At 38.2% G+C, this 17,260-nt stretch overlaps 1 protein-coding gene across 3 annotated transcripts in view; it reads right to left on the bottom strand.

Annotated features, from left to right (window-relative positions):
• The window catches only part of AP2B1 (adaptor related protein complex 2 subunit beta 1), a 127,542-nt gene that overhangs the window by 64,066 nt on the left and 46,216 nt on the right, over window positions 1-17,260 (bottom strand). For all 3 annotated transcript variants that reach the window (XM_045985063.1, XM_045985065.1, XM_045985066.1), the window contains 4 exons: window positions 13,272-13,387; window positions 11,080-11,245; window positions 9,489-9,587; window positions 1,664-1,923 (listed from right to left, as the gene is read on the bottom strand). In XM_045985063.1, the coding sequence (XP_045841019.1) occupies window positions 1,664-1,923; window positions 9,489-9,587; window positions 11,080-11,245; window positions 13,272-13,387 (641 nt within the window). The remainder of the gene's footprint in view (window positions 1-1,663; window positions 1,924-9,488; window positions 9,588-11,079; window positions 11,246-13,271; window positions 13,388-17,260) is intronic.

Here is a 17,260-nt window from a genome sequence, read left to right as displayed (position 1 = left end):
CAGGGGACAACAACCTATTTACATCAGTGGATGTATCATCCACACAGAAAACCAGTAAGGAAGCAGCAGCTTTGAATGACACATAGGACCAGATATTTTAAGATATATTCAGAACACGGGGCATCTGGGTGGCTCAGTGGGTTAAAGCCTCTGCCTTCGACTCGGGTCATGATCCCAGGGTCCTGGGATCAAGCCCTGCATCGGGCTCTCTGCTCTGCGGGGAGCCTGCTTCCTCCTCTCTCTCTCTCTGCCTGCCCCCTGCCTACTTGTGATCTGTCTGTCAAATAAATAAATAAAATCTTAAAAAAAAAAAAAAGACATATTCAGAACATTCCATCCAAAAACAGAATACACATTTTTGTATGTGTCCAAGTGCACACGGAATATTCTCCAAAATAGATCACATCTTAGGTCACAAAACAAGTCTCATAAATTCAACAAGTCTGAAATCATAAAATGCATATGACTACAATGTGTAAAACTAGAAATCAACCACAAGAAAAATTCCGAGAGAAGAACATAAATACATGGGGGCTGAACAACATGCTCCTTAACAATGAATGAGTCAACCAAGAAATCAAAGAAATAAAAAAATACATGGAGACAAATGAAAATGAAAACATAACTGTCCAAAGTCTTTGGGATGCAGCAAAAGGTATTCTAAGAAGGAAGGTAAAAGCAATATAGGCTTACCCCAAAGAGCAAGAAAAATCTCACACCTAATCTTACACCTTAAAGAGATTAAAAAAAAAAAAAAAAGAACAAAGCCCAAAGCCAGGAGAAGGAAGGAATCTAGGCAGCTTTTACAAAACAATCCTGTAAATATTATTTCATTTTTAGCTTTATAGCACAAAAGGCCTATCTGCTAACATTATCCATAAGCTTCAACCAAAGTTACACTAAAGGTAGGGGCACCTGGATGGCTTGGTCAGTTAAGGTGGTAACTTCAACTCAGGTCATGATCTCAGGGTCCTGGAATCCAGCTCCATGTTGGGCTCCTTGCTCAGCAAGGAGTCTACTTCTCCCTTTGCTGTCCCTTCCTGCTGTCCCTGCCCCTTATGCTCTCTCTCTCAAATAAATAAATAAAATCTTAAAAAAAAAAAAAAGAAAGAAAAGCTGAGGGTACACAGAAGCTTTCTTCTCAATTTTCAGCCCTGACAAGACCTCTACCCTCAGCTACAGATTTAAGCAACTCTCAAACTTTATCAGTTTAGAAGGTTTTCACCATTTTCTAAAGCCATTATCTTATCTACTCCCACATTAGAACACAGAGAGCCTTTCACCTATTATGTTTGTGGTCACTGCTATTCAGACGGAGCCCCTAGGGCCGTACAGCAGGTTTGTAAAATGCACAAAAAGTTCTTTCCAAGACTATAAAAGCATGAGGAACACCAACTCTGTCTAGAGAGTTACTTCTCACTCAAAACCTAGTTCAGGGCACCTGGGTGGCTCAGTGGGTTAAGCCTCTGCCTTAACCCCCTTGGTTAAGGCTCAGGTCATGATCTCAGGGTCCTGGGATCGAGCCCCACATTGGGCTCTCTGCTCAGCAGGGAGCCTGCTTCCCCCTCTCTCTGCCTGCCTCTTTGCCTACTTGTGATCTCTGTCAGATAAATCTTTAAAAACAAAAGGAAACAAAAAAATCCCACCTAGTTCACCTGCTTACCTCCCGTGATGTATTGGCAAGTGTTTGCGATGGATTCCATGACTTCCTTCCACAAAAGCATTGGGAGGCTTATGGTACACGGAAGCCAAAGATCCAATGTGGCAGATCAGCTCATCCAGCAGAGTTGGCTCAATAAGATCTGTCTCCTCAGAGATCAGTGGCTTCTCAGACAAGACTACTTCTTTGGCTGTGACAGGGTCCGTTGAGAGAAGGCGCCAATAAATATAGCCCCGGTCTCGAAGGTCAGGATTATCAGAATCCTAGTGAAAGGTAAGGGCAAGAAGGTTTAAACGGAACTTTTCTCCATACAGAAACCCATCCTGCTTGACTTTTTATCAAGGCAATGCTGTAGTGATTTATAAAGAGTTGGCTGTTAAGATATTTAAACTCAGGTGCCTAGGTGGCTCAGTCAGTTAAGCATGTGCCTTCAGCTTAGGTCATGATCCCAGAGACCCAGGATCCAGCTCCCTGGATCAGCTCCCTGCTCAGCTGGGAAGCCTGCTTCTCCCTTCTCCTCTGCACCTCCCACCCTGTTTGCGCTCTCTCTCACTCTCAAATAAATACATAAAACCTTAAAAAAAAATTTAAATTCAACTTTGTTTTAACACAGTCATAATTCTATAATCTCTAATGCCTCAAAGAATTTAAATATAAATTGAGATGGGTTAGTTCTAAGACCGAAATTCAAGGGAAGTGGGGAAAAGGAAAACAGAAGTTTAATCTGTTAAACTTAAAACTTAAAAATAAGTTTTTAAACTGCTATAAATATTAGCAGGATTACTCATGAAATATACCTCACAAATATTTCATCTGTACCTTCTTTCCTCATTCAAGCATTTACTAAGCATTTCTTGTGGTCAAGACACTAGGCTCTGGAAGTAAAGGACGACAACACACCGTGCCTGACTTTGATACGCTCCAAGTACTAATTATTACAATACAGAATGGGAAGTACTATTCTCTAAACTAATAAAAAATTGTCAAAGAGACCATGGAACTGAGTGCTTCCCAAAGGAGTGACATTTTGGGGTGGGAGGGACAGAAGAAGAAGGAGAGAATCTTTTTTTGGTTTTTTTTTTTTTTAAGATTTTATTATTTGAGAGAGAGCACAAGCAAGAGGAGGGGTAAAGGGGGAGGAACAAGCAGACTTCATGCTGAGTGAGGAGCCGGACATGAGGCTCGATCCCAGAACCCTGAGATTGTGACCCGAGTGAAGTCAGACACTTAACTGACCGAGCCACCCAGGCACCTCCACAAAGGGGTGACATCTTAATCCGTTTTTTTTCTGTAGTAGTTTTAAAATAATTTTATACATACTCATGGCTAAGAAAAAAAAATTATCAATGCCACATCACAATTAGAAATTTGTAATATAAAAATAAGTCTCTGAGGCTCCTGGCTGGCTCAGGTGGTAGAGTTAAGAACTTCTGTTTTGGGGGTCATGAGTTCAAGCCCCATGCTGGGTGTAGAGATTATTTAAACATAAAATCTTTAGGGGCGCCTGGGTGGCTCAGTGGGTTAAGCTTCTGCTTTCAGCTCAGGTCATGATCCCAGGGTCCTGGGATAGAGCCCCGCATTGGGCTCTGCTCAGCAGGGAGCCTCCTTCATCCCCTCTCTCTGCCTACCTCTCCGCCTACTTGTGATCTCTCTCTCTGTGTCAAATTAAAAAATAAAATCTTTAAAAAAAATTTAAAACACTTTAACAAACAGGGGCACCTGGGTGGCTCAGTTGGTTAAGCATCTTCCTTTAGCTCTGGTCTTGATCCCAGAGTCTTGGGATTGCACCCCACATTGGGCTCTCTGCTCAGTGGGGAAGGCTGCTTTTTCTTTTTCCTTGCCCCTCTCCCTGGCTCAAGCTCTCTCACTCGCTCTCCTACTCTGTCAAATAAACAAATAAAATATTTTTTAAAATAAATAAAAAATTAAAATAAATAAAAATTTTAAGTCTTCCCAAACATCCAACCCTTCCCCATTTTAACGCTCCAGTGTGGTATGTATCCTTCCAGAAAGCTCCTCAGCATACATATATTCATTTTATACAAAACTAGTTTCACAGTATATTCACTGCGCTGAAAGGTACTTTCCACATTAGCACATACACCTGCAATTTTCCCTATATCTACAGCACTGCATTATCACTAAGGCCTTTTAATGGACATTTAGATTTCCTACCTCTTTCTCCCTCCCTCCTGCCATTCATTCATTCATTCATTCATGTGATCATTACAGAGTGGAAATAAATACCCTGGTATCTACCTCTCAGAGTATGTGTATACGGTGGCATGTATGCCCATGCTGTTCCACTGCCACAATAGTAAGTCCCTGTTGCAGTTATCTGTATTTAAAACACTACAAAAATATTTTTTTCAAAATTGAGCCAATCTGAGGGCTTCCATGTGAGTTGCTAAGTAAGCAGATAAACTGGTTCATGATTTAGCTATGAAGGCACTTAGCATTCATCTTAATACGAGCAGTGAACCCAGTGGTTTTGACTACATGGTTTTACATGTTTTTTTTTCAGTTGTGTATTATTTAATTTGCATCCACAGTGGATTACTGGTTTAAAAAAAAAAGCATAAAAAATACCAAGATACAGCAAGTTAGTTAAGAGAGCATCAAAACTGTAAACATAATATAATCTTTATCACATACACAGGTTGCATCACTGGAACAGAAGTGCATATATATATATATCATACATGCACACAGTATCAAAATGTTTATAGTACTTGAAATGCCAGGGTTAAAAAAAGGAAACAGTGATAGTACCCAAATTACATGATTTTGTTTTGTTTTTGAAGAGTCAGGTAATTCATTTATAAATAGCAGCCTGAAACCTCCTCAGTTTTCATTTGGAAACAAACTTTGAAGATTATAAAATATAAATAAATTTTTTAATAGCGTAGAATATGAGTTTCTTAAAATAACAGGTCAGGAAAGCAATCCTACCCCAGCTTTTGTTGATACATAAATTAAAAGTTAAATCTTAATTTATATATTCAATCTCCAAAGCACACCATTTGAAATTTGTAGACTAATTATGCTTTTTATTATATAATTAAAATGAATAATGCACCTCATTGACTGGGAAATTCAGTCTTCTGTCTTTACAAATTAATAGTACTGTTGAGGTATTAAACTTTAAAATACAATTTAATAATATATTGATTAAAATACTTTTTTACTTCAAATTATTTATTTCCTCCATTAAACACATACTTAACCAAATGGCAAAAAGAAAAAATTCCTGTGGGGATTTACAAATTTATGTACATCTATAAAAAAAAGTTTGAGGCCCTCTCCTCCGCCAACAAATTCAAAACACTGCAATAGGGCAAAATGCTGCGTACAGAATCATTGGACTAAAGGGTAAACAGACGGGGGGAGCCTAGGTGGCTCAGTCTGTTAAGTCTGACTCTTTTTTATTTTTATTTTTTAAAGACTTTATTTATTTATTTGAGAGAGAGAGAGAAAGCGTGTGCAAGCATGAGTTGGGGGTGAGGGGAAAGGCAGAGTAAAAAGCAGACACTCCATTGGGCAGGAAGCCTGATAAAGGGCTGGATCCCAGGACCCCGAGATCACGACCGGAACTGAAGGCAGACCTGAACTGAAGCCACCCAGGCGTCCCAGTTCAATCTGACTCTTGATTTTGGTTTAGGTCATGACCACGGGATCATGAGACTGAGTCTCATGTTGGGCTCTGTGCTGGGCGTGGAGCCTGCTTGAGATTCTCTTTCTCCCTTTCCCTCTGGCCCCCTTCTACCACACGCTGTCTCTCAAAAAAAAATAAATAAGAAATAAAGGGATCTACACTGTAAATCTTAATAGACACAGACTTTAAAAATCAGGCCCAGTTAAGACCTGGGACATGAGGGGCGCCTGGGTCCTCAGTGGATTAAGCCGCTGCCTTCGGCTCAGGTCATGATCTCAGGGTCCTGGGATCGAGCCCCGCATCGGGCTCTCTGCTCTGCAGGGAGCCTGCTTCCTCCTCTCTCTCTGCCTGCCTCTCTGCCTACTTGTGATCTCTCTCTCTGTCAAATAAATAAATAAAATCTTTAAAAAAAAAAAAAAAAAGACCTGGGACATGAAAATAGAAACTCTTTATGATTTTAGGGTGCCATAATGTGTTTGGTGACTCAGAAAATTTGGTTTTAGATCTGTTTTTCTGCTAGCCCCAGAGTTCCTTGACAGGATCTGGAAAAAAAAAAAAGTCCATTTCTAAAAATCTGAGAGCTTCCAAAATAATTCTCAGGCAAGCTCTAAAAGAACAATTCTTACACTGGACTGTGTGTCAGCATTAGCACACACCAGGAAAGGCCACTCGGTGGCAGATTCTAGAGCTACAGCACAGTTTCATTCATTATGTCAGGAGCAGGCAGAGGAAATGACACGTGCAACAAGCAGCACAGGTGATTTTGATGATGATGGTTTCTAGTTTACAGATAGAGAAGTCTTCATCTTAATTTTTCTTTCATACACTACTATACAGGGTAATTATTAAAGTCTGGACACTTCTGTGTATATTCTTAACTAACTCCTCTCTAACTACCAAAGCAAAAAAGACATCTTTAAAATGAAGTTTTGGATTCAAGGGTTCATTTTCTTTCCCCTAATAATATTTCTAATTATACCACCACTTTATTTAAAATTAGAAGCATAAATATTTCACATATACTTTACTGAATTCTCAGCACAGGTAAAAAATAGCATTAATTAACTCTACTGTAGAGATGGGAGAAAAGCAATATTAGAAAGAAATGTGCTCAGTCACGTCCTGAACCAGAGATGTGGCAGAAACAGAACCCCATCACCCAATTCAAATTAACACAACTGAGCAGATCACACTGCCCTCAATTTAAATTGGTTCCAGCCAAAAGTACTAGGTTCAGCAGCTCTTCCTGCCCATGGGTCTTGTCCCTGTGCTTTAGTAAAACCACCCTTTTGCACTGGTGTGTGTGTGTGTGTGTGTGTGTATTAGGTTATTATTCCACAAACTTGAGGGGGAAAAAAAAGAGACAAAACTTCCAGTGGAAATTATATATATGCACAATAATAATAATTACATATATATGCATAATATATAAACATGCTTGTTATTCTTTGCTAACTCTTCATATCTCATTAACTGGACAGAAAAGGTAGGGCTAGGGAAATTGCTTAGTAATTATTTATAACCAAGTATGAAATAATCATTCACAATGATCTTAAAATTACTAAGTTCACTTATATGTATGGGTAATGCACAAGAGTGCTTCAAGCAGGGAAAAGAAGGGAATGCGTAGTCTCAAAGTCATCCCTGACCTTCAGACTGGAGAAGCAGCACAGCACAGTAGAGAAGGGCAAAGACGCTGAAGCCAGGCTTCCAGAGTTTGAGTCCTAGCTCTGCCCCATACTAACAGGGCCCATGTCCTAGTTTCCTCATGTATAAAATAGGAATAATACCAGGACGCCTGGGTGGCTCAGATGGTTAAGGTTCTGCCTCCAGCTCAGGTTGTGATCCCAGGCTCCTGGGACCAGAGCCCCATGTTGGGCTCCCTGCTGGGCAGGGAATCTGCTTTTCCCTCTCCCTCTGCCCCTCCCCCTGCTCACGGTCTCTCTATTGGTCTGTCGCAAATGAATAAATAAAGTTAAAAAAAAAAAAAGGGAATACAACAGTAGCAACCCTTACTGAGATTAAGTTAATATGTAAAATGCTTACTAGAATGCCTGGCATATAGTAAGCACAATACAAATGGTTATTATTAAAGATTCTACACTAGTCCTTCTACAAAAAGTCTATAATCAAGAATGTCTGATGGTTTACTTATACCCTGCCCTGTCCTAGAAAAGGACTTAGCAAAGCTTACAAAAATGCATCTAAGGCTAGAAAGCCTAAATCAAACTAAAAACAGAAAAATGCATGCCACAATGACCTACACATTTTCTACAGGAGATCCCTAAATTTGATTCTAAGGTTTCCAACTGATACAAACAAGAAACCTAGTCAGGTAAGCTATTCAGATGGGCAGTTAACTACATACTAATGCTGAGGAGAATCCAAAAGTGGTTAGGAGTTTGATGGGACCTCACAGAGAAAAAAACATATACATGGAATAACAAATAACTTTGACAACAGATCCAAAGAGGACAGTTTTTTGTGATAACCCCTACTACAAGGTGACGGTATCCACACAGTTTAATAAATGAAATTCTATTAGGGGCCAGGTAAAATGCAGTCTAGCTAGCCAGCCCTCTAATAATTTGGCTTGATTCAGTGGTGAATTTCAACTATCAGTAAGAATAGAGTCCTTATATCCTTTAAGCAATCCTCCCCAAACACTTTATCTCAGACAAGTTTTGACAAATACTAGGGGATGACAAGATTGAGGTTTGAACTCTTGAAAAGAATCCAAAATACAGCTCTCTGATGATGCCTTTTAAATACAGACCCATAAGACTTAAATAGGAGATGGATATAGGGCTGAAAACTTGTGAATTACAAGGGGAACCTATCAAGGACAGTTGCTTGATTATAGGACTATCCCTAACTGCAGATGAGCAGAGAAAAAGGCCCAGATTCTCTTTAGAAACTTGTTTTAAACTCATCTTAACACAGATCCAAATGAATGATCAAGGGTCTAAGACTAGGAAGTCTAGAATGCTCCCTTCAACACAGGTAATATTAAATAACCACTGCCTTGATGGTTATAGAAACTGCTTTGCTTCAGGCAAAGGAAGATACTTAAAAGGGAAGTTTAAAAAAAACAACACCACCACCACTTCAAAGAACTCTAACAAATACATTTTAAAAGATGTAAAATTAGTAACAGGAAAGATGACAAGTTAGAACTAGGCAAAGTACCTTGAAAGGATTTTAAGTTCTGATAAAATACCACTATAAAGAGATGAATAAGAAAAATGATAAACTGAGTATCTGACTCAGATCTACATAGACACACACCTGAACTTCTGACAGTCTGCTACACCCAGCCTGTTCATAAATTCAATTAAGAACATAACTAAAGGGCACCTGGGTGGCTCAGTGGGTTGAGCCGTTGCCTTCGGCTCAGGTCATGATCTCAGAGGTCCTAGGATCGAGTCCCACATTGGGCTCTCTGCTCGGCCGGGAGCCTGCTTCCCTCTCTCTCTCTCTCTGCCTGCCTCTCTGCCTACTTGTGATCTCTCCCTCTCGCTATCAAATAAATAAAGAAATAAAATCTTTAAAGAAAAAAAAGAACATAACTAAATTATGATGAACTGATGATTACTATTCTAGTTACACTAGATAAAATAAATTATTTTGATCTCGGTGGATCTAAAACGGTGACCTGATCTCTATGGCCGGCTGCCACATTCCTGAAATCAGAACTCATCCTAGGGAGGACCAAAAATATCCAATAATTAAGGAGGCAGCATAAGCACTTTAAAACTATTTAAAGAGACAGGCAATCAACTCTAGAAGGTAGAACAATACCTGAGACCTTTGTCAAGGCATTTACCAGCATGGTACTTTGATTTGAATCTAAAATTAAGTCCCCCAAAAGGAAAGAGATTCAAGTGAATCACCCAGTATTGTTGAGACTCAACATCATTTTCACATGGTAGGTCCTTCATTGACAGTAAAAAAAATCCAAGTTCAATTTTCATGAACTATCATAAAAACTGGCAAAGCCATAGAACTAGCTGTAATTCAGTGGTATAAGAGACACTGTTTTTATATTTTTATAGGATCTAAAGACTGCACCCTTTTCAATTAAAACCTCTCCAAATGGGTCTTCTTAGAGTTTCCTAATTTCTGAAATATAAAACCAGACAATCAAACCCACGCTTTTTCTAGATTTCATACCTGTGTTGCCAAACTCAAGACTTGCTGTACCAGCTCCTGTGTTTCTGATGGTTTCTTGAGAAACAGCTTCACGATGGCAGTAAGCAGAGTGAGCTGCACCTAAGAGCATGACACAATGTAACAGATAAAGTGAAAGGCATCTGCATTATTCCCCACCATCATTTCCAAAGCAGTGCTGACCATCTATGAATTACTATGGGGGCTTCTGACAAAGCTAGAACTCAGCCGTTATCAAAAACAGCAGGTCAAAGGTATTCATCAATTAAGAAATTGGTAGTCTCTTATCCCCAAATTGCATTTTTGGCATCAAAAATTGCTTGATTATTTATTAAATCCTTTATTATATACTTCTGCCAAAAGATACAACTTAGGGAGAATTAGGGAATTATCTGTCATATCAGAACAAGAGCCAAAAAAAACCCAGTAAAGTCATACCAGATCTTGGCTAATTAAGAGTGGGTTGCTGAACCATACACAAAGCCACAGGTTGTATGCGTTCCTCATAAAGCCCATTAACATTACTAAGGCGAGGGGCGCCTTGGTGGCTCAGTGGGTTAAAGCCTCTGGCTTTGGCTCAGGGAGCCCCGCATTGGGCTCTCTGCTCAGCAGGGAGCCTGCTTCCCTTCCTCTCTCTGCCTGCCTCTCTGCCTACTTGTGATCTCTGTCTGTCAAATAAATAAATAAAATCTTTAAAAAAAAATTACTAATCAAATTATATACATGACCTTCAAAGTGCAGTGTGAGTGCAAATGCCAGGGAAAAGGGTTTTATAATTTATCTGCTTCTCCAGGCCTGTGGCTCTGAGATCGTCTCTCCATTTTGATAGAGGACAGACAGAAGATGTGGGGGAAGTCTTACCACCCAGAGAGAATCTTTCCAAACTGCACATACTAGTCCTTACCCCAGCCTTAGGTGAGAACACCTGCTAACCATTAGGAACAGGAATAGGTCATCATTTACTGGTAAGAGAAAATTAAAAAGTGGTAACTACTGGGGCACCTGGGTGGCTCAGTGGGTTAAGCCGCTGCCTTCTCAGGGTCCTAGGATCGAGTCCGGCATCGGGCTCTCTGCTCAGCGGGAGCCTGCTTCCCTCTCTCTCTGCCTGCCTCTCTGCCTGCTTGTGATCTCTCTCTGTCAAATAAATAAAATCTTTAAAAAAAAAAAAAAAGTGGTAACTACTGCTCTCAGCCAGTAGTTATTAGAGCATGGTTTTGGACCACTAGCAGCAGCAGCACCCTGAACCCAGTAAGAAATGAAAATGCTTAAGCCCATTTCAGACCCAACGAGTCAGAAACACTAAGGAGGGGGCCCAGAAACCTGTGCTTTAACAAACACTCTAGGTTCATTCAAGTTTGAGAACCACTGGTCTAAGGCAGATTTGTTCCATCAGAAATTAGCACAAATGAAAAGACTCCTTTGGGGAGAAAATGTACATACTATATATACATAAATTCTCTCTCTCTCTCTCTCTCTCTCTCTCACACACACACACACACACACACACACACACACACAGAGTAAAGTACATAACCTTTACTTTCCCTGAAATCTTCCCCAAAAGATCACACACAGGACAGAGATGAGAACTTACCTGGGTGCTCTCATCATGAAAACCCTCCAGGAAGCTCTCTAGTAACTCATCTGCATTGTCAATTCTCTCAGCATATTCTCCTACAATCCAAATCATAGCTGCTCGGGCGTCTGGTTCATCCAGTGAGTCTAAATTCTCACACAGAGTGGCAATGATACTTTCATACCTGGTTTAACAAAATGGACTAGGGTTACATTGAGCACAACTGAGAACTGTATTTAACAATGAAAGCTAAAAACAAAACCACCAACAACGTACCGTAAACCAAACCACCAAACTATGAAGACTTTTGGTCAAGAGAATGCACAGGCTTTAAGCCAGAAGATTATCTTAAGTTTCCCTTCAATTATGTTTTCATAACTGACCATAAACTGTTATAAAAGCTCATCAGATACTCTTTTCACGAGGAAAAATTAACCTGCGGTATAAGATAATACCACTAACTTACAATTTCTAATAATCTTTCTTATAACTAGATCAGAGAATTTTCCTATGTATTATCCCACTTTGCCTTCATGGTAAAGGAACAGAAATTCCGCTATACTTTTAGGAAAATGGAGTCAGACAACAGCAGCATCCAGACTAGAAACAGTAATTTTGTCTACTAATCTACTAACTCAGCTTTTTATGGAGATTTTATGTTCTTTTCTCCCAACGCACCCATACTAAGGACTTGTTCCTCCAAAGAAACAAATAATTCAAATATTTATTTTTATTTGCACAGGTCTATAGTGCTCTCATTTGCCACGTTGAATCCATCTCCTTGGCTAATGTCATTTTAAACATAAAAATGACAATGTGGGGATGCCTGGGTGGTGCGGTTGGCTGAGTGCCTGACTCCTGGTTTCAGCTCAGGTCATGATCTTGGGGTCTTAGGATCAAACCCCACATCAGGCTCTGTGCTAAGAGATTTCTCCCCCTGCCCTCCCCCCTCACTTGCTCGCTCTCTCAAAAATAAATAAATCTTTAAAAAACTGACAATAAGTAATAAATGGGATGTAGACCACTGAATAGTACATTTAATTGTTTGCCCTGCTTCCACTAATTAAGCCATGTTCTTGATTGATAGCACTTTCTTAAACTGTCATAACCCCATATTAATAGAAACCAGAAATGGACACACTTCTCCACTAATCACAATGAAATATACATTTCCACCCTTAATCTTTCTAAACTTAGAAATCCAACTCTCCTCTTTTCTGGGAGAGTGGTAATATGGTCTTTTTCCCAAAAATACCACTTCTAAAATTTTAAAAAATATATATGTAATGCTAAATAAACCACTACCTTGCTAAATAAAATATCTCTTCTAATTCTGAGTCCACCAATGAAGTTAAATTATTGCAAGCTGCTTCATTTAACACTATCTTTAAAGACTAATCAGAATCTTCAGCAAAATACCTCTATGATTATATGGCAAAATGAGATTTAGGATTCTTACAAGAACTGCTCTTATCTCGCCCTTTCAGGTCCTTTAATCACTTGCCTTCAAAATCAAACCTAATTAAGTATTTTTGCTTCATCGACTAAGAGGGCTCAATGTGAAATATTTGTGGAGCGCAACTGTAGATTTTGCACACCTTTATGGGAATAGCTATAATACTGCAGAAAAAGACAGAGACTCTGATAATTCGTAGCATGTTCTATAACTTTCTACAAAGTAGTAGGTAACATGCAAAGTAAACAGTGCAACTGTCACCCTCCTGGCTTTTTATCATTCAAACTGAAACATTTATTTCTGAGAGTGAAAAGAAGCACAAATATTAATTATGCCCGGTAACAGGCATAAACTGAAATATGCCTGGATATTCTGTAATACGTGGGCTTTCTATTTAATAGTAACGTCACCAAAAAAGAATCTGGTCATCTTCAGTATATGCCAGCTAACGGTCATTCAGCTTCGAATCCTCTCAAAGTAATAAAACAGGATGAAAAATCAGGTTTTGATCCCTGTGTTAACCACCTGATATATACTTTTTAATATTAAAAAAAACTTTAGTGTTTTTTATTATGTTTAATTTAAAAAGTATTTTTCATAATAAAGTATCCTATTTTAATAGGATTTTTAATAAAGTATCCTATTACGACCAGTTACTTTACAAAGAATAATTCTTACCTAGCCAATTTCAAAGTGCCTTACTTAAACATTTCCTAAATGATCTGAGGAAGAAGGTAGAAGTATTTGGACATACTTGTTGGGGTATTTGCGAAAGATGTCCCTGATGACGACAATTGCCTCTTGGACTACATAATTTACTTTGGTCTGGATGAGATCAAGCAATGTGCTCACACAACGCTCTGCAGATTGCTACAAAAAAGAACATAATAAATGACAAGTCAGATGGTCTCTCCAATAATGCAACTTCAACATAAAAATAACTTTGAAATGGTCTGGATGAGATCAAGCAATGTGCTCACACGATGCTCTGCAGATTAAATGACAAGTCAGATGGTCTCTTCAAAAACAAAACTTCAACATAAAAATAACTTTGAAACATACAAGTGCACCAACTAAACTAAACTAAAAGATCAGGCACTTAATTTGACCAAGCTATACTAGAGGCTAGGCTATTTGATGGAGATACGCAGAAATTCCAGATGTAGCCCAAATTTTATTCATTGCAACACATACTGACAAAAAAGTTGATTCAAAATAATCATCTTGGATGGCCACGGAGAACAGAAATGAGAAGAAAGAATGAGTCAAGGTAGGAGGAAAGAAGAATGAAAGAATAAGCCAAAGTAGATATTTTTCTGGAGTTCATGGGTAAGTGGAGACAGCAGACGGCATCTTTAAATGTCTTGAAGTGAAACTGCCAAATTGCATATGTGCATACAAGTATATTTTCCAGGGAAAATATATTCCATAGCTTTCATTATATTTTCAAAGTTATCTGTGACTCAAAAAACTAAGGAAAATTTGCCATCTTCTGAACTATAAAACTGAAAGTCTACAGCCTTACACTGTAATTTTCCCCAGCCTATACTTTATCTATAAAATTTAATCTATTCATCTTTTATTAATGAAGGGACTTGGGAGAATACAAGTGATAAAGCTAACATACTGAAACTGTAAGTCACAGCTTTTAAAAGGATAAGGGTTTCAGTCAAGAGATCCTAAAAATCAAGGGCTGATTTATCATATATCACAATGTACTATGATAGGTCACTCAATTACCTCCCTCCTGATAAGATTCAACAGAAAGTACATAGCATCGCCTAAGACTGAAGATGAACATTATCAAATCTCTAGATTTAATTATCTACAGGGGATGGCAGAATGAGAAAAAAACAGTATCACTAAAATACAACCAGCCAAATCCAGACCCCAGGAAATTGTACAAGCCTAATGACCTAGTCCCTTTAATAAATGGCTCCAAAAGTAAGGAGGTAATGACTTAAGAGAGATTAACTAAATGCAACGTGTGGATCTTCTTTAGATTTTTATTTGAACAAGCCAACTATAAAAAGACACTGAGGGGCGCCTGGGTGGCTCGGTGGGTTAAAGCCTCTGCCTTCGGCTCAGGTCATGATCCCAGAGTCCTGGGATCGAGCCCCACATCGGGCTCTCTGCGAAGCTGTGAGCCTGCTTCCCTCCCTCTCTCTGAGCCTGCCTCTCTGCCTACTTGTGATCTCTGTCAAATAAATAAATAAAATCTTTAAAAAAAAAAAAAAAAGACACTGAAACACAACTAGGGAAAACCCAACATGGGCGGGGTCTCCAATGAGATTAAGAATTATTGTTAGTTATTGGGTACAGTAATGGTATTGTGACGATATATTTTTTTAGGGACCTTCCTATTAGATACACACACTGGACTACTCTAGTAAGATCCTATCTGGGATCTGCATTAAAACTCAATAGCACTCCACTCCCTGAAGGGGAGAGAGAAGATAAAAGCAGCAACACGTTGATATTTGTTCAAAATGGATGATGCACACATGAGCGCTCATTATCAACTCTACTTTAGTGGATGCCTGAAAACTACAATAATAAAATCTTTTAAAGGTACTAAGTTAAATCACTCCAAGCAATTAAATGAAAAAAAAAATTGCATCTTGAGGTTATTCATATGATGACTCTGTTGTACCATGAAATGATTCTGCCATCTTTATGTATTTTTTCCACTTTTGGATTCTATTTTATTCATTTTTAGCTAGTTTTTCCTGTGCAGTTACTGCAATAGCAAAATAATTGGAAAAATTTAAACATATAAATTGTGATCAATTATAAAGTAAATAGGATAAGGTCTTTAAGATTTAAATTATCATAAATTAAATAATACAGATACAGTGGCTAACACAGGGCTTGATACAAAGCTCACACTTAGTGAGCCCTTCCTATCATTATTATAATAAAGACAAAAGGCCATTTCCTATGATGCATCAATATTTGGAAAGTATTTAAGTCTGGGACAGTAATTTTCGAGGAAACTGTCATCTCAACCATACTGCTTTTTGGTTAAAGAAAAAAAAAAAGCCTACCATTATTACAGAAGTATGGCAGAGGGGCAAGAATAAACATCCAATCACTATTCAGACAAAAAAGTCTGGAAACAGAGAAAGGTATATGCACTTATAAAACTTAGTGTGAGACAACAGTGAGGAAAGGATGATTTGTTTGGATGTTTGATCCTCACCCTCATATTTTTCACCAAAATTCTTTCTAATTGTTTTAATTATTAAAAATATCTTTAAGTGTAAAAAACCAGACTCTTTGCCATAAAAATAGACAACACTGGTTGAGTCTTAGTTGGAGGTGAAGCACAATCTTCTAGGTGTGCCACTAAAGAACTACTGAGAAAACAACTCACCACATACACAAATGTAAACTTCTGTTCATCAAGACATCAAATGAAATCAAAAGGAAAACAAATTGGGAAAATAACTGCTAACAAAATGAGGGGTTAATATCTTTAATTATAAAAGATTTTTTAAAAAAACAATGTGGAAAGGCCCACTGGAGAAAGGTGCACAGGACATGAACAAGCAATTCCAAAAGGCTAACAAATGAAAAAATGTTTGCTTTCACTAGAGATCCAAGACTTAGCTACAAAGTCCTCTTTATACCATTATTTGGAAAAAGAGCACAAACTTTAAGGTCCAACAATAAGAGGAAGGTTAAGTAAATGATGAAGCCATCAAATATTATGCCTATAAATCCACTAAAAATGATGTCAAATATTAAGTTACATGGCAAAATGTCCATGTATAATTTAATGAAAAAGGCAGAAGACAAAAAGAAATAGCATCTTTAGGATGATCTCACTTCTGTAAGAAGTACTCCTGTGTATGACGGACTACATAGACGAAGACTGAAAATCACGTCCACATCATCTCTGGGAAGGTGAAACAGGAGAAAACAGGGTTTCATTTTTGTTCAACTTCTCTTATTTTATAGTTTTATTTAGTAAACACATATGGCTTTCCTAACAGGAAGAATATAATCTTTGTTTTTAAATTAAAGGATGAATATGGTGGCTAACTGAACATAATACATACATACATACATACCTACATACATATGGGGATAAGACACATATCAGTATCTTATCTTGATTTATAAAAAAACAGAAATAGTAAACACCAGAGAGCAGAAGACTAGGAAGTTGAGAACTTACTGCCCAATCTCTCAAAGAAAGAAAACCATTTGATTTTATTTGGAAAACTAAGACTAAGACTCCTAAGAAGGACAGGGGTTTATCGCCTCCTTAAAGAAATAGTTATACACTGTAAATATATACAATTTTGTCAATTATACCTCAATAAAGGTGGGGGTCAGGGGAGTAAAATCTACTTAAAAAAACAGACAAAAAAAGAAATAGGCAAAAGTTACTGAAAAAACAATACTATGGGATTACCTTTCCAGTGCTATTTATTGATTGAGCAGCTTACTGCTTAATCTTTAACCTAGCCAACTGACACAAAATTATATGTATTTTTCCACCACAGGATACTTATAGCAACACAGAAACACCTGTATTTACAGTTATGATAAAAATACAGCATAAACTCTTTTTTTTTTTTTTTAAAGATTTTATTCATTTATTTGACAGAGAGAGAGGTCACAAGTAGGCAGAGAGGCAGGCAGAGAGAGAGAGGAGGAAGCAGGCCCTCTGCGGAGCAGAGAGCCCGACGCGGGGCTCGATCCCAGGACCCTGAGATCATGACCCGAGTTGAA

Source organism: Meles meles, chromosome 18 (genome assembly GCF_922984935.1).
Source record: "Meles meles chromosome 18, mMelMel3.1 paternal haplotype, whole genome shotgun sequence".
Lineage (NCBI taxonomy): Eukaryota > Metazoa > Chordata > Mammalia > Carnivora > Mustelidae > Meles > Meles meles.
This window is presented reverse-complemented; position numbering and strand designations above follow the sequence as displayed.